Source organism: Entelurus aequoreus, linkage group LG24, assembly GCF_033978785.1.
Source record: "Entelurus aequoreus isolate RoL-2023_Sb linkage group LG24, RoL_Eaeq_v1.1, whole genome shotgun sequence".
Taxonomy (NCBI): Eukaryota; Metazoa; Chordata; class Actinopteri; order Syngnathiformes; family Syngnathidae; genus Entelurus; species Entelurus aequoreus.
This window is the reverse complement of record NC_084754.1, coordinates 9,746,862-9,763,716: the sequence shown is the minus strand read 5'-3', so window position 1 is coordinate 9,763,716 and position 16,855 is coordinate 9,746,862. Positions and strand designations below refer to the sequence as shown.

The window sequence follows — 16,855 nt, the reverse complement described above, 5'->3', positions numbered from 1 at the left end:
CTAAATGGTGTTATTTCATGTCTAGAGGGCTCTCATAATGTTGAAAAGTGCATTCAGAAAGTAGTAAACAGGTGTTTTTATGTTCTAGCTGTGAAAATATTTGATTTCTAATGAATGTTTCCTAATTCCTCAGGAAAATAATTTATCGTGGTCATGCCCAGAACCAATTGGCATACCAAATAAACGAGGGATTACTGAAATCTGTTTTTATGCAACCATCTTTTCTACCGTATTATTTTGTGTGAGTTTTCCTCTGAGCAGAATACAGTAGTGTAATTTGCTAACCGTATCAGCTTTATTTATAATATAGCATTACAAATGTCATTGATATAGGAATTGAATAGATTTGGTCCTAGAACTGATATATGTATAGCACTCTGATGTGTGATCTCCTAGGTTCATATCGCTTCCTATTGATTAAGTGACTTTTCACCCAGAAAAAAACCCGCCCACTAGAGATGCGCGGTTTGCGGACACAACCGCGGACTCCGCGGATAATCCGCGGGTCGGGCGGATGCATGACGAAAAAGATAGATTTTAAATAGATTCGGGCGGGTGGCGGTTGAACCAATTCGGAAATATATATACATAGTTAAATGTTGTTACCCACATACGAAAAACGAGCAGCACTCTTTGAAACAGGCAATTATTCATCAGGCACTGCTGCAGCTGTCACGCCAAAAGCCTCCCCCCCCCCATTTACTTCCGGGGCTGCGTCCAATAAAGTCACAAAGTTGCGGGGGGTCCTTGACCGGAACGCGACTGTCCTGTTTCGCGCCTGTACAGAAAAAAACAATAATCGATTTCTTCAGATTCCAGCAGCTGTCAAAGACGAAGTATCCTTCCAGCGACGGGCAGTCAAAGCCGAAGTGCTATCGATCACTGTCAATGACCACGGAAGTAAATGGGGGGGAGGTTTTTGTAGGGGGAAGAAATTTGGCGTGACAGCTGCAGCAGTGCCTGATAAATAATTGCCTGTTTCAAGGAGTGCTGCTCGTTTTTCGTATGTGGGTAACAACATTTAACTGTGTATTTTTTGGCACGCATTGAATGTCTCTGCTGCATTGGATCAGTCTCCTTTCTTTAACAGGGATGTCTTGCATCGTCTATATTAGATATATAACAACGGGTGGGTGGCGGGTGGCGGGCTGTTGTGGGTTTGATCAAATGTTAGTTCGGGTGTATGGCGGGTGGATGACGACTTTTGTGATGCGGTTGCGGATGAAATAATTGCCTATCCGCGCATCTCTACCGCCCACCTCATGCTGAATTGTTCACATTTTTGGATTAGTACACTACCGTTCAAAAGTTTGGGGTCACCCAAACAATTTTGTGGAATAGCCTTCATTTCTAAGAACAAGAATAGACTGTAGAGTTTCAGATGAAAGTTCTCTTTTTCTGGCCATTTTGAGCATTTAATTGACCCCACAAATGTGATGCTCCAGAAACTCAATCTGCTCAAAGGAAGGTCAGTTTTGTAGCTTCTGTAACGAGCTAAACTGTTTTCAGATGTGTGAACATGATTGCACAAGGGTTTTCTAATCATCAATTAGCCTTCTGAGCCAATGAGCAAACACCATGTACCATTAGAACACTGGAGTGATAGTTGCTGGAAATGGGCCTCTATACACCTATGTAGATATTGCACCAAAAGCCAGACATTTGCAGCTAGAATAGTCATTTACCACATTAGCAATGTATAGAGTGTATTTCTTTAAAGTTAAGACTAGTTTAAAGTTATCTTCATTGAAAAGTACAGTGCTTTTCCTTCAAAAATAAGGACATTTTAATGTGACCCCAAACTTTTGAACGGTAGTGTATATTGTGATTGTATAAAATGCGTTTGATGGATCCAAATATAGTGCGGCTGCAGACGGTTTACGGTTTATTTATGATCTATCAGCAATTTAGAATGGCACCCAGGAGCACACATACTGTACCTCCACCAAGGCTAAACAATAATACACAGATTTGTTTGGATTGAAATATCAGTGTGCAGAGTTACCTGTAGGTGTTAAGACCTGTAGGTGTCAGTATTGAGCATTTCAAAGTGCCCACATATAACACGTTTTTTGTTATGCTACTTGTCTATAACAGTGAAAAATGTATTCATGCACTTTGAGCTGGAGCAGAGCTGGGCAAAGATTTTGACTTGGGGGGCCACATTGAGAGAAAAAAATGTGTCTGGGGGGGCAAATGTGTATGTGTGTATAAATTATATAAATTAATTCCTTTTTTTCAGGAACACTAATACCAAAAGTCAGAAATAATTCTAAAAAAGTTATGACAGACCACCTCAAAAAAACGGAATGTAATTTTACAGTTTTTTACTGAATGGGACACTCAAAATGTACATTAAAACAAAGAAAGTGGGATTTACAATATTAACTATGAACAATAAAACACTGAATATTAACAACACATGAACATCGCTCCTCTTTTACTTCTCAGATCAGCTCCTCCATAGTTGTGTATCTTTTACAATCAAGCGAAACCCAACGCAAATGTAACAAACAGCAAAATATGAATGCAAAGGGAAATAAACACCTACAATATGATATATTATCACATTCGTGCAGAAATTTGTTGTAAAAATTTGCTTCCTTATCTGTTCCTGACAAACGCGTTTCGGGCTGGCTGCTCTGAAAACAAACCCCGCACGCTCTGCTTTGTTCCTCGTCTGAGCTGCTGTACCGTAATAAATCGTATAACACTCAAAAGTGCAGATTTTAACCATTGAAATACTTTCTATCGTTCAAACTTACGGTAATTTAAAAACAGCACTGCACATCATAATGGCGGCTACAGTTTTGATGTTAAAGGTCTAAAAAAAATATATGTAGAACGTCTGGCGGCCCGGACTGAAAATCTTAATGGGCTGCATGTGGCCCGCGGGCCGTATTTTGCCCAGGCCTGAGCGGGAGCCTATCCCAGACATTATTGACATTTAACTTATGATACTTAATGCACTGATATGAACTACTGTACTGTGCTAGCAACCCCTAAATGTGTAAAAAAAAAAAGTGCATGTGCGCGTGTGTGTGTGTGTGTGTGTGTGTGTGTGTGTGTGTGTGTGTGTGTGTGTGTGTGTGTGTGTGTGTGTGTGTGTGCGTGTGTGTGTGTGTGTGTGTGTGTGCGTGTGTGTGTGTCTTACCTCATCAAGGTAGCCCCTGCTCCCTGGTAGAGACCAGCCAGACCTCGCGTCTTCAGCAGCTCTACTGTGATGCTGGTGGCCGATGTCCGTTGGGGAGGACCGGACCGGGCTGGCCGGCTGGCCACCAATGATGGAGCTGGACCAGGACCAGAAGCCTGAGCTGATGTCGGGACCTTCCTCTGGGCAGCTGATCAAATGAATCAAATGTGAGCCTGCATTCTTCTCACAGAACGTCATTTTGTCGCGGAACAAAGGATTTAGATTTCTATAATGAGAAAAAACTCAAGACTGTAGAAACAATATTTCAGTGAATATCTCACCCAGCCTCCCTGCATCCTGTAGTTGGATTTTAAGCATCTCCATGGGCGTGGTTACCACCACCTGACAGGTGCCAGCCCCGCACCCTGCCAGAACCTCCCCCCACAGGGGTAAATGGCTGATGACAGAGACAGAGCAAACATAAATAATACACTTATGCAAACAACCTATAGTTTGTTGTGTTGCTCCTACAAGATACTAAATCAATCAATCAATCAATGTTTATTTATATAGCCCTAAATCACAAGTGTCTCAAAGGGTTGCACAAGCCACAACGACATCCTTGGTACAGAGCCCACATACGGGCAAGGAAAAACTCACCGCAATGGGACGTCGATGTGAATGACTATGAGAAACCTTGGAGAGGACCGCATATGTGGGTGAAACCCCCCCTCTAGGGGTGACTGTGGAGTGTGTCGGCTTACAAAGAGGTGGAAAATGTTTGGAAATTCCCACCAGCAAATTAAGAATTTAGGAGTTTTCAAGTCCAGAAAGAAAGTTTTAAGTTTTTTTAAATTTAGGTTGGAGAAAAATACATAAGTAAAATGTAATTAAATGTAATAAATAAATATTTGCATAAAATCTACAGTACAGGCCAAAATTTTGGACACACCTTCTCCTTATTCAATGTGTTTTCTTTATTTTCATGACTATTTACATTATAGATTGTCACTAAAGGCATCAAAACTATGAATGAACACACGTGGAGTTATGTATTTGTTTTAAACATGTTTTGTATTTTATTTTCTTCAAAATAGCCACCCTTTGCTCGGATTACTGCATTGCACACTCTTGGCATTCTCTCAATGAGCTTCAAGCACACCTGTGAAGTGAAAACCATTTCAGGTGACTACCTCTTGAAGCTCATCGAGGGAATGCCAAAAGTGTGCAAAAAAGTAATCAGAGCAAAGGGTGGCTATTTTGAAGAAACTAGAATATGAAACTTGTTTTCAGTTGTTTCACTTTTTTTTGTTAAGTACATAACTCCACGTGTGTTCATTCATAGTTTTGATGCCTTCATTGACAATCTACAATGTAAATAGTCATGAAAATAAAGAACACATTGAATGAGAAGGTGTGTCCAAACTTTTGGCCTGTACTGTATATCAATGATAAAGTGACAATAACGAGTTAACACAAGTTTTCTTTAACGCCACAATTTCTTTGTCGTTGTGATTAACCCTCAGTCCATACCCTAGTGGTAGAAAAGCGTTGGCGTTCCGGGTGATGTTGAGTCATAGGAATGAACAGCGAGCAGGAAAGGACAAATAAAAAGCCATACTGTATGGCAAGTTTAATTAAAGGCCTGGCAGATCGCTCTCTTCACAAGACCAACGTTATTTCCATCCACTGCCACTGTGAGTTAGTTGAGTCATCACCGCAGTTCTTAGCTGCTAGCAGCGACAGCGTTGCCAAGTCCGCTTATAATAAGCGATTGGGTTTGTTTTTTTCTAAAGTCGCTTGCAAAGTTTGTCAGTCGCGGTTTGTTTTGAATTTGGTCTTGCTTTTGAACTGAGTTCAGGGATGTAAATATTCCAACAACTCACTATTCGATTCAATTCAATATATTTCGATTCCTGCGGTGACGATTCGATTCAGAATCGATTCTTGATTCAAACTGATTGTCGCAATATCTTATTTGGTTTGAAGATGATGATACAACCTTTTCAAAATAGGTTACAACAGCTCCTCTTGGCAGCTGAGGTATGACTTCATACGTGCAGCAAGTAAGCGCTAAGATGGCCAACAAAACATATCTAAAAACAATTTTTTTTTTCATTATTACATTTTTTTAAATCGATTTTTGAAAATTATGAATCAATTTAGAATCGGAATAGATGAGAATCGTGATTCAAATGGGAATCAGGTTTTTTGGGGGGGGGGGCCACACCAAGTGTGGTTGCTTATTTGGGCTTGCTTTTCTTGCCCCATAATAAAGCAAAGCATGCTAACTACACCAGGGGCCGTACTTATCAAGCTTCTTAGAATTACTCCTAAGAAGTCTGCTAAGAGTTGACTTAAAAGTAAATAAATTCTTCGCTGAAAGCTGCACTTAAAAGTTAGTTATCGAGCGTCTTACTCACACTTTCAGCGAAGTGTAGGACTGAATCTTAAGTGTCACACTCAGAGCTGAATTACGACATTACTATGTGCCGTAAACGGAATTTTAGGTGACGTCATTTCTCTGTCCATAGAAATGACCAATCACGGAAGGGAATCCGTTGTCTAAGAATAAAGAAATATCTTGGAAATATTTAAGTGGACAATGGGAGTGTATATTTTGACAATAAACTACAAAATAATACAAAACAAACTAGTCCCCGCCGGCACTCACGCTACCGCTCCCTCTCTTCTATCGCCCACACACTCACTGACGTCACTCACCTCACGGCCACACACATACGCTACTGTCATAACATTTTCTTTCCAATTCATTAATTAGGCAACTAATTTGAAACTGGTGTGGGTGGCTCTATATATACTAGCCCACTGCAGACACATGCAGAAATCAACAAGGAATCGAAAAGTATTAAATCTGTGACAAAAATAATATCCGCTCTGTCTAAACGATACCGTTTGATCAGCTGCTCGTCATCAAAAAAAACAACAACATTGTTCCGTTCCCTGAACGTTCGCGCACGTCTCTCTCGCCTCAGTGCCATCCCCTGCTGGCAAATCCTAACCACTTAAGACACCTCTGAAGGTCTCTTAAATATCGTGGAGAGTAGGAGTGATTCTTAGACTTAAGAACGTTGATAAAAAACTTTTATTCTTAAGTTTGAGAGTAGGACTAAATTTCGCAAATTCTCAGGACTTAAGTGTAAAATGGCACTCTAAGAAGCTTGATAAGTACGGCCCCAGATATCTATTTACAATTAGATGTGGTTAATTCTGGACAAAAATTTGATTATTTGCAGTTATATATTTGAATGGTTTGACAGCCTTAATTGCAATAAAAAGAAAACAAGTCTGAACTGCCATTTTGCTAATTTCTACCTAAATCATATTATTCCCATGGAAAGTTTTGGACTATGAAAATACCCAGAGTTAGTAAATGAACGGTAAGATGATTAAGTACCCAGAATATAAACATGAGCCGCATGTTTCAAAATCAAAACATTTGAAAGTTCTTTATACAATATCATTAGACTGTACTATCAAATTTTCACTGATGTATCTGTGAGCTTAAACAAAAGCCCGTTGGGCTTTTAAATATCATATTAATTTCACATGACAAGATCATAAAGCATTTTTTGATGTTGTCCTCATTAACCTTTAATAGGCTGTAGAAGCACATTAGATAGGTTGAAATGACCTCATTTGCACACAAAGGAACCCTTTTATTTATTTTAGCAAGTAAAGAAAAGATAATAGTAATATTTAAATAATCATTTTAAAAAAGTGTGGAAGAACAACAATTTTATTAAAAAATAGAATTTGTGGGATTAAATCATGATTAATGTGTTACTAAAATTGTGTTTGTTACCCAGCAATTTTGTGGATTTTGGAAAAAAAAGTGTTTTAATTACTTAAAAAAAAAAGGCTGTTTAGGTTAGTAGAGGGGAAACAAGAAGATCTAGTTATGACAACCGACTGTGAATGTTGATTTAGAATTGGGGGAGAAGGTCAACATCCCCCCAGCATCGGGGTGTCTAACGTACGGCCCGCAAACAGGTTTTATCTGGCCCGCGTGATGAGTTTGCCAAGTATTAAAATTAGCTGCTTTTTTTTTTAACAAGAGAAACTGCTGTTCTAAATGTGTTCACTGGATGTCACAATAGCAATTCTGCTCAGTGGCCTTGTGGTTAGAGTGTCCGCCCTAAGATCGGTAGGTTGTGAGTTCAAACCCCGGCCGAGTCATACCAAAGACTATAAAAATAGGGCCCATTGCCTCCCTGCTTGGCACTCAGCATCAAGGGTTGGAATTGGGGGTTAAATCACCAAAAATGATTCCCGAGCGCGGCCACTGCTGCTGCTCACTGCTCCCCTCACCTCCCAGGGGGTGAAGAAGGGGATGGGTCAAATGCAGAGGACACATTTCACCACCCCTAGTGTGTGAGACAATTATTGGTACTTTAACTTTAACTTAAGCAAACGGTTTATACCGGGGCCAAGCAAGAGGTACACAGTAAAGGGTGACTGTGGCTCCTCCTCCTCGACCCAAATGAAACTTAAAACCTGCCGTTTCATGTCTTCTGCTTCAAACACATCGTCATGTCTCTGCCAAACACGAGAAAAGTGAACTTAACCCTTTTGAATAGTTTTTACCTCCGTTTCTTACGGTTTGTTGAGTTAGCACTGGTTTTATACGTGGGCATGACAAAGGAAATATTTAACATGTTGTGTTTTTTTTTGTTCAATCCCAGAAAGACTGTTTGAGTTTGAGTTTATTTGGAACATGCAAGCATACAACATGATACATCACAACTTCCAGTTTCTCTTTTCAACATGTTCGAAAAGGAGTAGCAAGAAGCAGAGCTTATTTAATCCTACCCCTTTTCTTTTACATAACAGTTTCTAAAACTTTTGTTCACTTCCTGTTCTCAATTTATTCACAATATACTCCATAAGTAATCACAATAAAAATAAATAAATAAATAATAATTGGTGAAGTAAGTTACATTTCATATGATGAGATAAGAAAGAATATTTTGAGAGTGAAAGAATGGATGAATTAAATAAATTCAGCATTATTCTTCTTTGTACTTTGTAAACACTTTAAGTTTGAAGAGTTTGTAGAAGTGGATCATATTAGTACATTGTTTGATTGCTTTGCTTAATCCATTCCATAATTTAATTCCACATACTGATATACAGAAGGTCTTAAGTGTTGTACGTGCATACAAATGTTTGAAATTACATTTCTCTCTAAGATTATATTTGTCCTCTTTTTTTGAGAAGAATTGTTGTATATTCTTGGGTAGCAGGTTATAGTTTGCTTTGTGTATAATTTTAGCTGTTTGCAAATTCACTATGTCGTGGAATTTCAGTATCTTTGATTCAATAAATAAAGGGTTTGTATGTTCTCTATATCCAACATTATGTATTATTCTAACTAATCTTTTTTGTAACACCGTTAATGAATGAAGTGTACTTTTGTAATTATTTCCCCATATTTCTACACAGTAGTTCAGATACGGTAACACTAGTGAGCAGTAGAGAATATGAAGTGATTTTTGGTCTAGAACATGTTTTGCTTTATTCATTATTGACGTGTTTCTTGCTACTTTGTGTTGTATATTTTTTACGTGAGATTTCCAGTTCAATTTGTGACTTAAAGTTTATTCCTGCCTTTGTAGATAGAAGTCTAAGCTCGTTGTGTTTTTGAAGATGCACCAATTTCCTCAGAATTTTCAACAAACTAGAACTTGTTCTATTTTTGGCCAAAGTAACAAAAAGAAAACAACCTGGAGTTGTCTTTGTTTTTAAGTTATCATGCCATGATTTTACCATTACGGCCCACTTGGGAATAGATTTTCCTCCATGCGGCCCCTGAGCTAAAACGAGTTTGACACCCATGCGCTAGCAGGATTGTTTGGAGGGGAAGGGTCGAGTTGATGTAACGTTCCTCAATGCAGCAACATAATCCAGGTTTTATTAAAGACTCAAACATTTTGTCTCAATTACACATGTTTATTTGCTAGTTGCATCTGCAAATGGTCCCGGAATATTACCCCGTGACGATCTGCTATTTTATTTTTCAAACCCTGGCAAATTTGGATTTCTGTTATTTTTTATTTAACTAGCAAGTTTTCTACTGGAAATGACAGACTATACAAGAGGCATCATTGTGGGAAAACTATTTCTCACTTTCTATTTACTTTTTTAAAAAAGTCCAAATTTGCCAGCGGTATGAATGATTTCAGACTATACCTTGTGAACTTCAAATCTAGTGTTTTGCCGTTTACCCGTTCTTGGAGAGTTTTTGTCTGAAGGCATCATTAGCTGCCAGTTTGATGGCTTTTTCTGGTGTGACAAGAGTGAGGTTGACTGCTGCACCTGAAGGACACAAACAAGCTAATGACACGGTCACAAACAAAAGCAGAATTAGAATGATTCAACGCAGCGGCTTAAAGGCCTACTGAAATGAATTTTTTTTATTTAAACGGGGATAGCAGATCCATTCTATGTGTCATACTTGATCATTTCACGATATTGCCATATTTTTGCTGAAAGGATTTAGTAGAGAACAACGATGATAAAGATCGCAACTTTTGGTATCTGATAAAAAAAAAGCTTTGCCCCTACCGGAAGTAGCGTGACGTAGTCAGTTGATAGCCTCCTCATATTTTCCTATTGTTTTCAATGCAGCTAGAGCGATTCGGACCGAGAAAGCGACGATTACCCCATTAATTTGAGCGAGGATGAAAGGTTCGTGGATGAGGGACGTTAGAGTTAAGGACTAGAATGCAGTGCAAGACATATCTTTTTTCGCTCTGACCGTACCTTAAGTACAAGCTGGCTCATTGGATTCCACACCTTCTCCTTTTTCTATTGTGGATCACGGATTTGTATTTTAAACCACCTCGGATACTATATCCTCTTGAAAATGAGAGTCGAGAACGCGAAATGGACATTCACAGTGACTTTTATCTCCACGACAATACATCGACGAAACACTTTAGGTACGGAGCTAACGTGATAGCATCGTGCTTAACTGCATATAGAAACAAAATAAATAAATCCCTGACTGGAAGGATAGACAGAAGATCAACAATACTATTAAACCAGGGACATGTAAATACACGGTTAATGCTTTCCAGCTTGGCGAAGCTTAAAAATGCTGTTGCTAACGACGACATTGAAGGAGCTAACGTGATAGCATTGTGCTTAACTGCATATAGAAACAAAATAAATAAATCCCTGACTGGAAGGATGGACAGAAGATCAACAATACTATTAAACCAGGGACATGTAAATACACGGTTAATGCTTTCCAGCTTGGCGAAGCTTAAAAATGCTGTTGCTAACGACGCCATTGAAGCTAACTTAGTATAAAGGGACCTCACAGAGCTATGATAAAAACATTAGCGCTCCACCTACGCCAGCCAGCCCTCATCTGCTCATCAACACCCGTGCTCACCTGCGTTCCAGCGATCGACGGTCACCACGATCATCCGTGCGGTCGGTGGCTAGCGTCGGCTAGCGCGTCTGCTATCCGAGTCAAAGTCTTCCTGGTTGTGTTGCTGTAGTCCGCCGCTAATACACCGATCCCACCTACAACTTTCTTCTTTGCAGTCTTCATTGTCCATTAAACAAATTGCAAAAGATTCACCAACACAGATGTCCAGAATACTGTGGAATTATGAGATGAAAACAGAGCTATTTTGTTTTGGATTCAATGGGGTACCGATACTTCTGTTTCACTGGTTACGTCACGCGCATACGTCATCATCCAAAGACATTTTCAACCGCGTTTTCAACCGGAAGTTTAGCGGGAAATTTAAAATTGCACTTTATAAGTTAACCCGGCCGTATTGGCATGTGTTGCAATGTTAAGATTTCATCATTGATATATAAACTATCAGACTGCGTGGTCGGTAGTAGTGGGTTTCAGTAGGCCTTTAAGCTTACTCCCATGCGGGACAATGCCATTGATGGGAAAGTGAGTGAGGGCTTGCAGTGAAAAACAAGCGAGTGGGTGGCAAGGATTACGTTTATAGTAAGGCACAGCTGCAGGTTTGTTTGTCACAGGCAGTAGAAATGCAAAGAATACCTCGGTAGCATCCAAAATAGCCTTCTGAGCGCACCGTCTTCGCCAGACAGTCCCACCTATAAAGACAAAAGACAAAGACTGAACTCTACCACTAAGTTTATGGGATTATCACTGCAGCATGCCTTTATGAAACTTAGAACACACAATGATCGGCTGTCTGGACAAATGTTGTGCTCGGCGCTGAAAATCCAACTTTATTATTATTAGGCCTTGAAGGGAATAAGTCATTCCTGCTATTTTTCCATTTGTGAGTCACATTGGAAAACCACATTCTGGGCGTCCGGCCACACCCATCCACGAGGCAGGACAGTATGCATGCCCAGCACATGATCTCAGCAGGGTCTTATAAGGACACAGATTTGTTCTTGTTGGTCATGTTCCTCTCTAATGTTTCATATGGGCGGACAATCCAGTTACGATGAAATAAAATGTGCATGGTGGCAAGAATCCCATGAGTTACCTCCTAAACCCTGGGCTTGCTTGGAAAAGACATATCCAAAATAAATAGCGTTTTTCTCTACATCTACAGCAGGGGTGTCCAAACTTTTTCCACTGAGGGCCACACACTGAAAAATCAAAGCAAGCGGGGGCCATTTTGATATTTTTTATTTTAAAAACCAATACAATAAATGTATAAAAAAATATACATTTAGGCCGCCACTCAGGCTTGATTGATCCCGGTGAACCCAAAGAGTTTTGGTCAAAAAAATATAAAAAATGTGTCATCATTTAGTATTATTATTATTCAAAGTTTAAATCTCTAGATCAGGGGTCGGCAACCCAAAATGTTGAAAGAGCCATATTGGACCAAAAATACAAAAACAAATCTGTCTGGAGCCGCAAAAAATTAAAAGCCATATTACATACAGATAGTGTACGTGTCATGAGATATAAATTGAATTAAGAGGACTTAAAGGAAACTAAATGACCTCAAATATACCTACTAATGAGGCATAATGACGCAATATGTACATATAGCTAGCCTAAATAGCATGTTAGCATCGGTTAGCTTGCAGTCATGCAGTGACCAAATATGTCTGATTAGCACTCCACACAAGTCAATAACATCAACAAAACTCACCTTTCATGCACAACCTTAAAAGTTTGGTGGACAAAATGAGACAGAAAAAGAAGTGGCATAAAACACGTCCTAGAAAGTCGGAGATAGTTATACATGTAAACAAACTACGGTGAGTTCAAGGACCGCCAAAATTAGTAGGACAAAACGGCTCTCGCCAAATACTCGAATCAGTGAAGCATGTTTAATATAAACAGTGTGCTTTGTAACAATTAGGTTTGTGTCATGTTTGTCCTCCTACAGAAAACCATATTAAAACAAAAAATATATTTTTTTCCCCTCATCTTTTTCCATTTTTCATACATTTTTGAAAAACCTCCAGAGAGCCACTAGGGCGGCGCTAAAGAGCCGCATGCGGCTCTACAGCCGCGGGTTGCCGACCCCTGCTCTAGATCAACATTAGGTCTATCTGTCAAAAAAACGTTTTTAAACATTTAAGTTGTATGCCCTTTTTGTCAAAGAAAACCCAGGTTTTTTATGGAAAAAAACCCCACCAAATATGCAATATTTTCCCCCAATTAAATTTTAAAGTAGAATATTTGAGATTATAAAACAATTGGAGCCTTAAAAAGGTCAATAACTCATAACAACATGACATTTTTTGAGCAATGACACACGCAAACAAAAATCCCACTAAAATTTTTGGGGATCCAAAAGGGTCCTACTCATTAAAGTGTTAAAAAATAAATTATACTTTTTTTTTTTCTGATTACTTTTAGCACAATAATCTCGAGATCAGCTTCAGATCTGTCCGTCAATTCTAAATTGTATTGTTGTTTATGTTTTTTGTTTGTTTGTTTTAGGCCCTTCTTTTAAAAAACAACAGCTCAGTTTTTTGTATAGCAAACACAAAATATGCAACATTTTCCCCAAAGAATATCTCAAAGTGGAATATTAAATGTGACGTAATTGGAGCCTTGAATAGGTAAATAATTCATAATGACGTTGATTTTGATTAAATATTATGTTTTAATGAAAGAAACAGCCTACATGGCAGCTTTGTGTTATTAGAGTAAACATTGCAACATTTTTTTGTTACATTTCACCTGTTTGCTCTTTTATACCACGTTTGTTTGGGTTTTTTTTATCGTATTTTTAGAATGTGTTGTGGGGCCGTTAAAAAATGACCTGCGGGCCGCAAATGGCCCCCGGGCCGCACTTTGGACACCGCTGATCTACAGTATGTTATCTACATGGGTGATCATGGTATCAAAGCAAAAGTCTACACATTACCCGGCCTCAGAACCTGCATCCTCTGCAGTGGACATTTGTTTTCGGGTCTATTTCTTTTGTCACAGGGGGAAAATATATATACTTGTTCTGCAAATGTCCACTGAAGAGGACGCTGGTTCTCAGAAGGATATCTTTGAGTAAATGAAGCTGCTTGCTCAGTGAGTTTTAGCGCTAGATTAGCTACACTCTTCCATGAAATAGATAAACAGCTGTGATAAATGTATATATTACATAAAAGAAAACTACTTTTGATAAATAAAATGCTTCCCAAACATTTGATAAAGTCAAATACAACAACAATAGAAGTTTCCAAACACTTCTCTTTTGTAAAGTAAATCTGTACAGCAGATATGGGCATCGACATCCACAATATGATTTGCCTGAGTGGCTGGACAGGACAGATTTAGGAAAAAAACTAAACAATTAAAAAATTGTTTTTTGATTATTTTTTTATCGATTAATAATCGTTACAAATGAGAATCGCAATACATTTTCCAATACATTTTTTGACACCCCTAATGTGTGTGTGTATATATATATATATAAATATATATATATATATATATATATATATATATATATATATATATATATATATATATATATATATATATATATACACAGTACATATATATATATATACACAGTCCATCTTAGATGAGCTCAGGCCCAGTGAATCCGACGGCGTTTCTGGGTGTTGTTGATAAACGGTTTTCGCCTTGCATAGGAGAGTTTTAACTTGCACTTACAGATGTAGCGACAAATTGTAGTTACTGACAGTGGGTTTCTGAAGTGTTCCTGAGCCCATGTGGTGATATCCTTTACACACTGATGTCGCTTGTTGATGCAGTACAGCCTGAGGGATCGAAGGTCACGGGCTTAGCTGCTTACGTGCAGTGATTTCTCCAGATTCTCTGAACCCTTTGATGATATTAAGGACCGTAGATGGTGAAATCCCTAAATTCCTTGCAATAGCTGGTTGAGAAAGGTTTTTCTTAAACTGTTCAACAATTTGCTCACGCATTTGTTGACAAAGTGGTGACTCTCGCCCCATCCTTGTTTGTGAATGACTGAGCATTTCATGGAATCTACTTTTATACCCAATCATGGCACCCACCTGTTCCCAATTTGCCTGTTCACCTGTGGGATGTTCCAAATAAGTGTTTGACGAGCATTCCTCAACTTTATCAGTATTTATTGCCACATTTCCCAACTTCTTTGTCACGTGTTGCTGGCATCAAATTCTAAAGTTAATGATTATTTGCAAAAAAAAAATGTTTATCAGTTTGAACATCAAATATGTTGTCTTTGTAGCATATTCAACTGAATATGGGTTGTAAATGATTTGCAAATCATTGTATTCCGTTTATATTTACATCTAACACAATTTCCCAACTCATATGGAAACGGGGTTTGTATATCGTTATCGCAAGAGGCTGCAGTTATATCACGATATAGATTCAAGCCCATATGGGCCATCGCTCATGCATGTGTATATTCCCCTGAGAACCTGTGTCCTCTGCGGTGGACATTTGTATTTTGCACAACATGGCTATTTTTTCCCGAAAGGACAAGCGGTAGAAAATGGATAGATGGATGGATGTCTAACTCTGACAACTGGAGCACCTGGCAAATGCTGCCCCGTAACCTTTTAAAACATCCAGCAGTTTTAAAAGTTTGATTTCATTTTAGTTAAATTGTATGTACGTAGCACTAATTAACAAAAGACGAATCTAAAATTGGTGACGGAGACAAGGAAAAACTCCATTAATGGTAGCAAACCCCGACTCTGAACTGCCTTCAATGGTTGGGTCGCATTAGAAAGGGAAAAGTAAGGGACACATGGGTAGTAGATAGAAAGACATAATAAAATAGGGAGAATAATAAGGAAGAAAAGTATAATTGATGTTTAAGTTGATGTAATACAGTTACATATACCGCAAGATGCTGGGACTACAAGAACATATTTGTGTTAATAGTGTGTTGTGAGGGCCGTACTCACATTCCTTTGTACACTTGGGCACCCTGCTGGTTCTGTAGGCGGGTCTTGGCCAGATCAATAGGAAATACACATGTCACACCAACAAGGCCCGCCACGCCTCCATTAATCAGCTTAGCAGGGAGGCTGCAAAGGGATCAACATATAGACACATGGTACACATGCATGCACACATTGACACGCAGCTGTCAGCACAACAAGCGCCTGCTAAGACCACTAACCAAATAGAATGATTCAAGTAAAATGTATTTTTAGTGTCGGACATATTTATCCAGTAGGAATTTTTTAACAAAACAAAGACCTTATCTTATTCTCCGTCATCCTGCTTGTGTTGGCCCACAGCTCCTTTTGTCCTCCTCCTCTTCCTGTCCACACGTTGGCGCTGAGCCCCAGAAGGTCACCTACTGTACTTTTGCAAACGAATGCAACAGCGCTCTTTTACCGTGACACCAGTAGACTGCTTTTTTCCCCTCTTGACACAGCAGGAGTGGACGCCCTTTTTTTTTCTGTTTCGGCCCAAACCAATGCCGGGTCTGTATCTTCAAGGCCAGCCCCTCTTGCTTTTTTTTCCACCCACTGCACAAACTTTCTCCCGCTGCTGCCTTGAATAGAAAACATACAGAAAATGTGATTGCATAAGATGAACCAAATACAAATCGGTCATGAGGGTAGATAAAATAACAAGAGTCTCTTTGGTCTGGATAAGAGCACATGACGCACCATGAGGTTATTAAATATTGAATACACTGCATATATTAGAGGACAAATATTGTCTTTTCATTTCTTCTTCCCCTGACTTCCTCCTCTTCCCTCATCACTCTAATTAATCTTGTCTTAATCTCTCCACATCTATTCTTACCACCATAAACCGTCACCATATCCTTATAACATGCATGTTAGCCCCAACTACAAATGATGTTGTTATTCATCACTTATTACCACATCCTATCCCTATCCTAAACTTTCATTGCTGGATCCCAGCCACATTCTGCACATGCTTCTCACTGAGCCTCTTTCAGTGCAACTTTCTTTCAGCCAGGCTCCATTCACACACTCCGAGGGAAGTGACCGTGCCAAAACCCAAGAGACCCCTAGCCGACCTCTATACCTCCCAGGCTAGAAAAGTCGGTTGGAGAAAAAAAATGCAATATTCTGCCATTCCGTCCATCCTACCTGCGCCGGTGCATCTCACAGCCGCGATCAAGCTGTCCACTTTCCTCTCCGGTCAGCCATGAGCGCATCGGTGGTAGCCAAGCGAGAGCAAGCCAGCCTCCACTCAGGGGCTGTTGCACAAACACGAGCATTGTCTCATGGCCTAAGTCCCTCCCTCTCGCGGTGACTCTGTGTGTGTCACAG

General features: G+C 39.3%; 1 protein-coding gene across 1 annotated transcript in view; it reads right to left on the bottom strand.

The window, feature by feature from the left end:
• slc25a18 (solute carrier family 25 member 18) overlaps nt 1-16,855 on the bottom strand; it is a 30,543-nt gene extending 13,688 nt beyond the window's left edge. The window contains exons 1-7 of the mRNA XM_062035854.1: nt 16,673-16,855; nt 15,801-16,101; nt 15,503-15,625; nt 11,190-11,245; nt 9,382-9,472; nt 3,475-3,590; nt 3,155-3,341 (exon numbers count right to left, since the gene is read on the bottom strand). Coding sequence (XP_061891838.1) covers nt 3,155-3,341; nt 3,475-3,590; nt 9,382-9,472; nt 11,190-11,245; nt 15,503-15,625; nt 15,801-15,820 — 593 coding nt within the window. The 5' untranslated portion in view covers nt 15,821-16,101; nt 16,673-16,855. The remainder of the gene's footprint in view (nt 1-3,154; nt 3,342-3,474; nt 3,591-9,381; nt 9,473-11,189; nt 11,246-15,502; nt 15,626-15,800; nt 16,102-16,672) is intronic.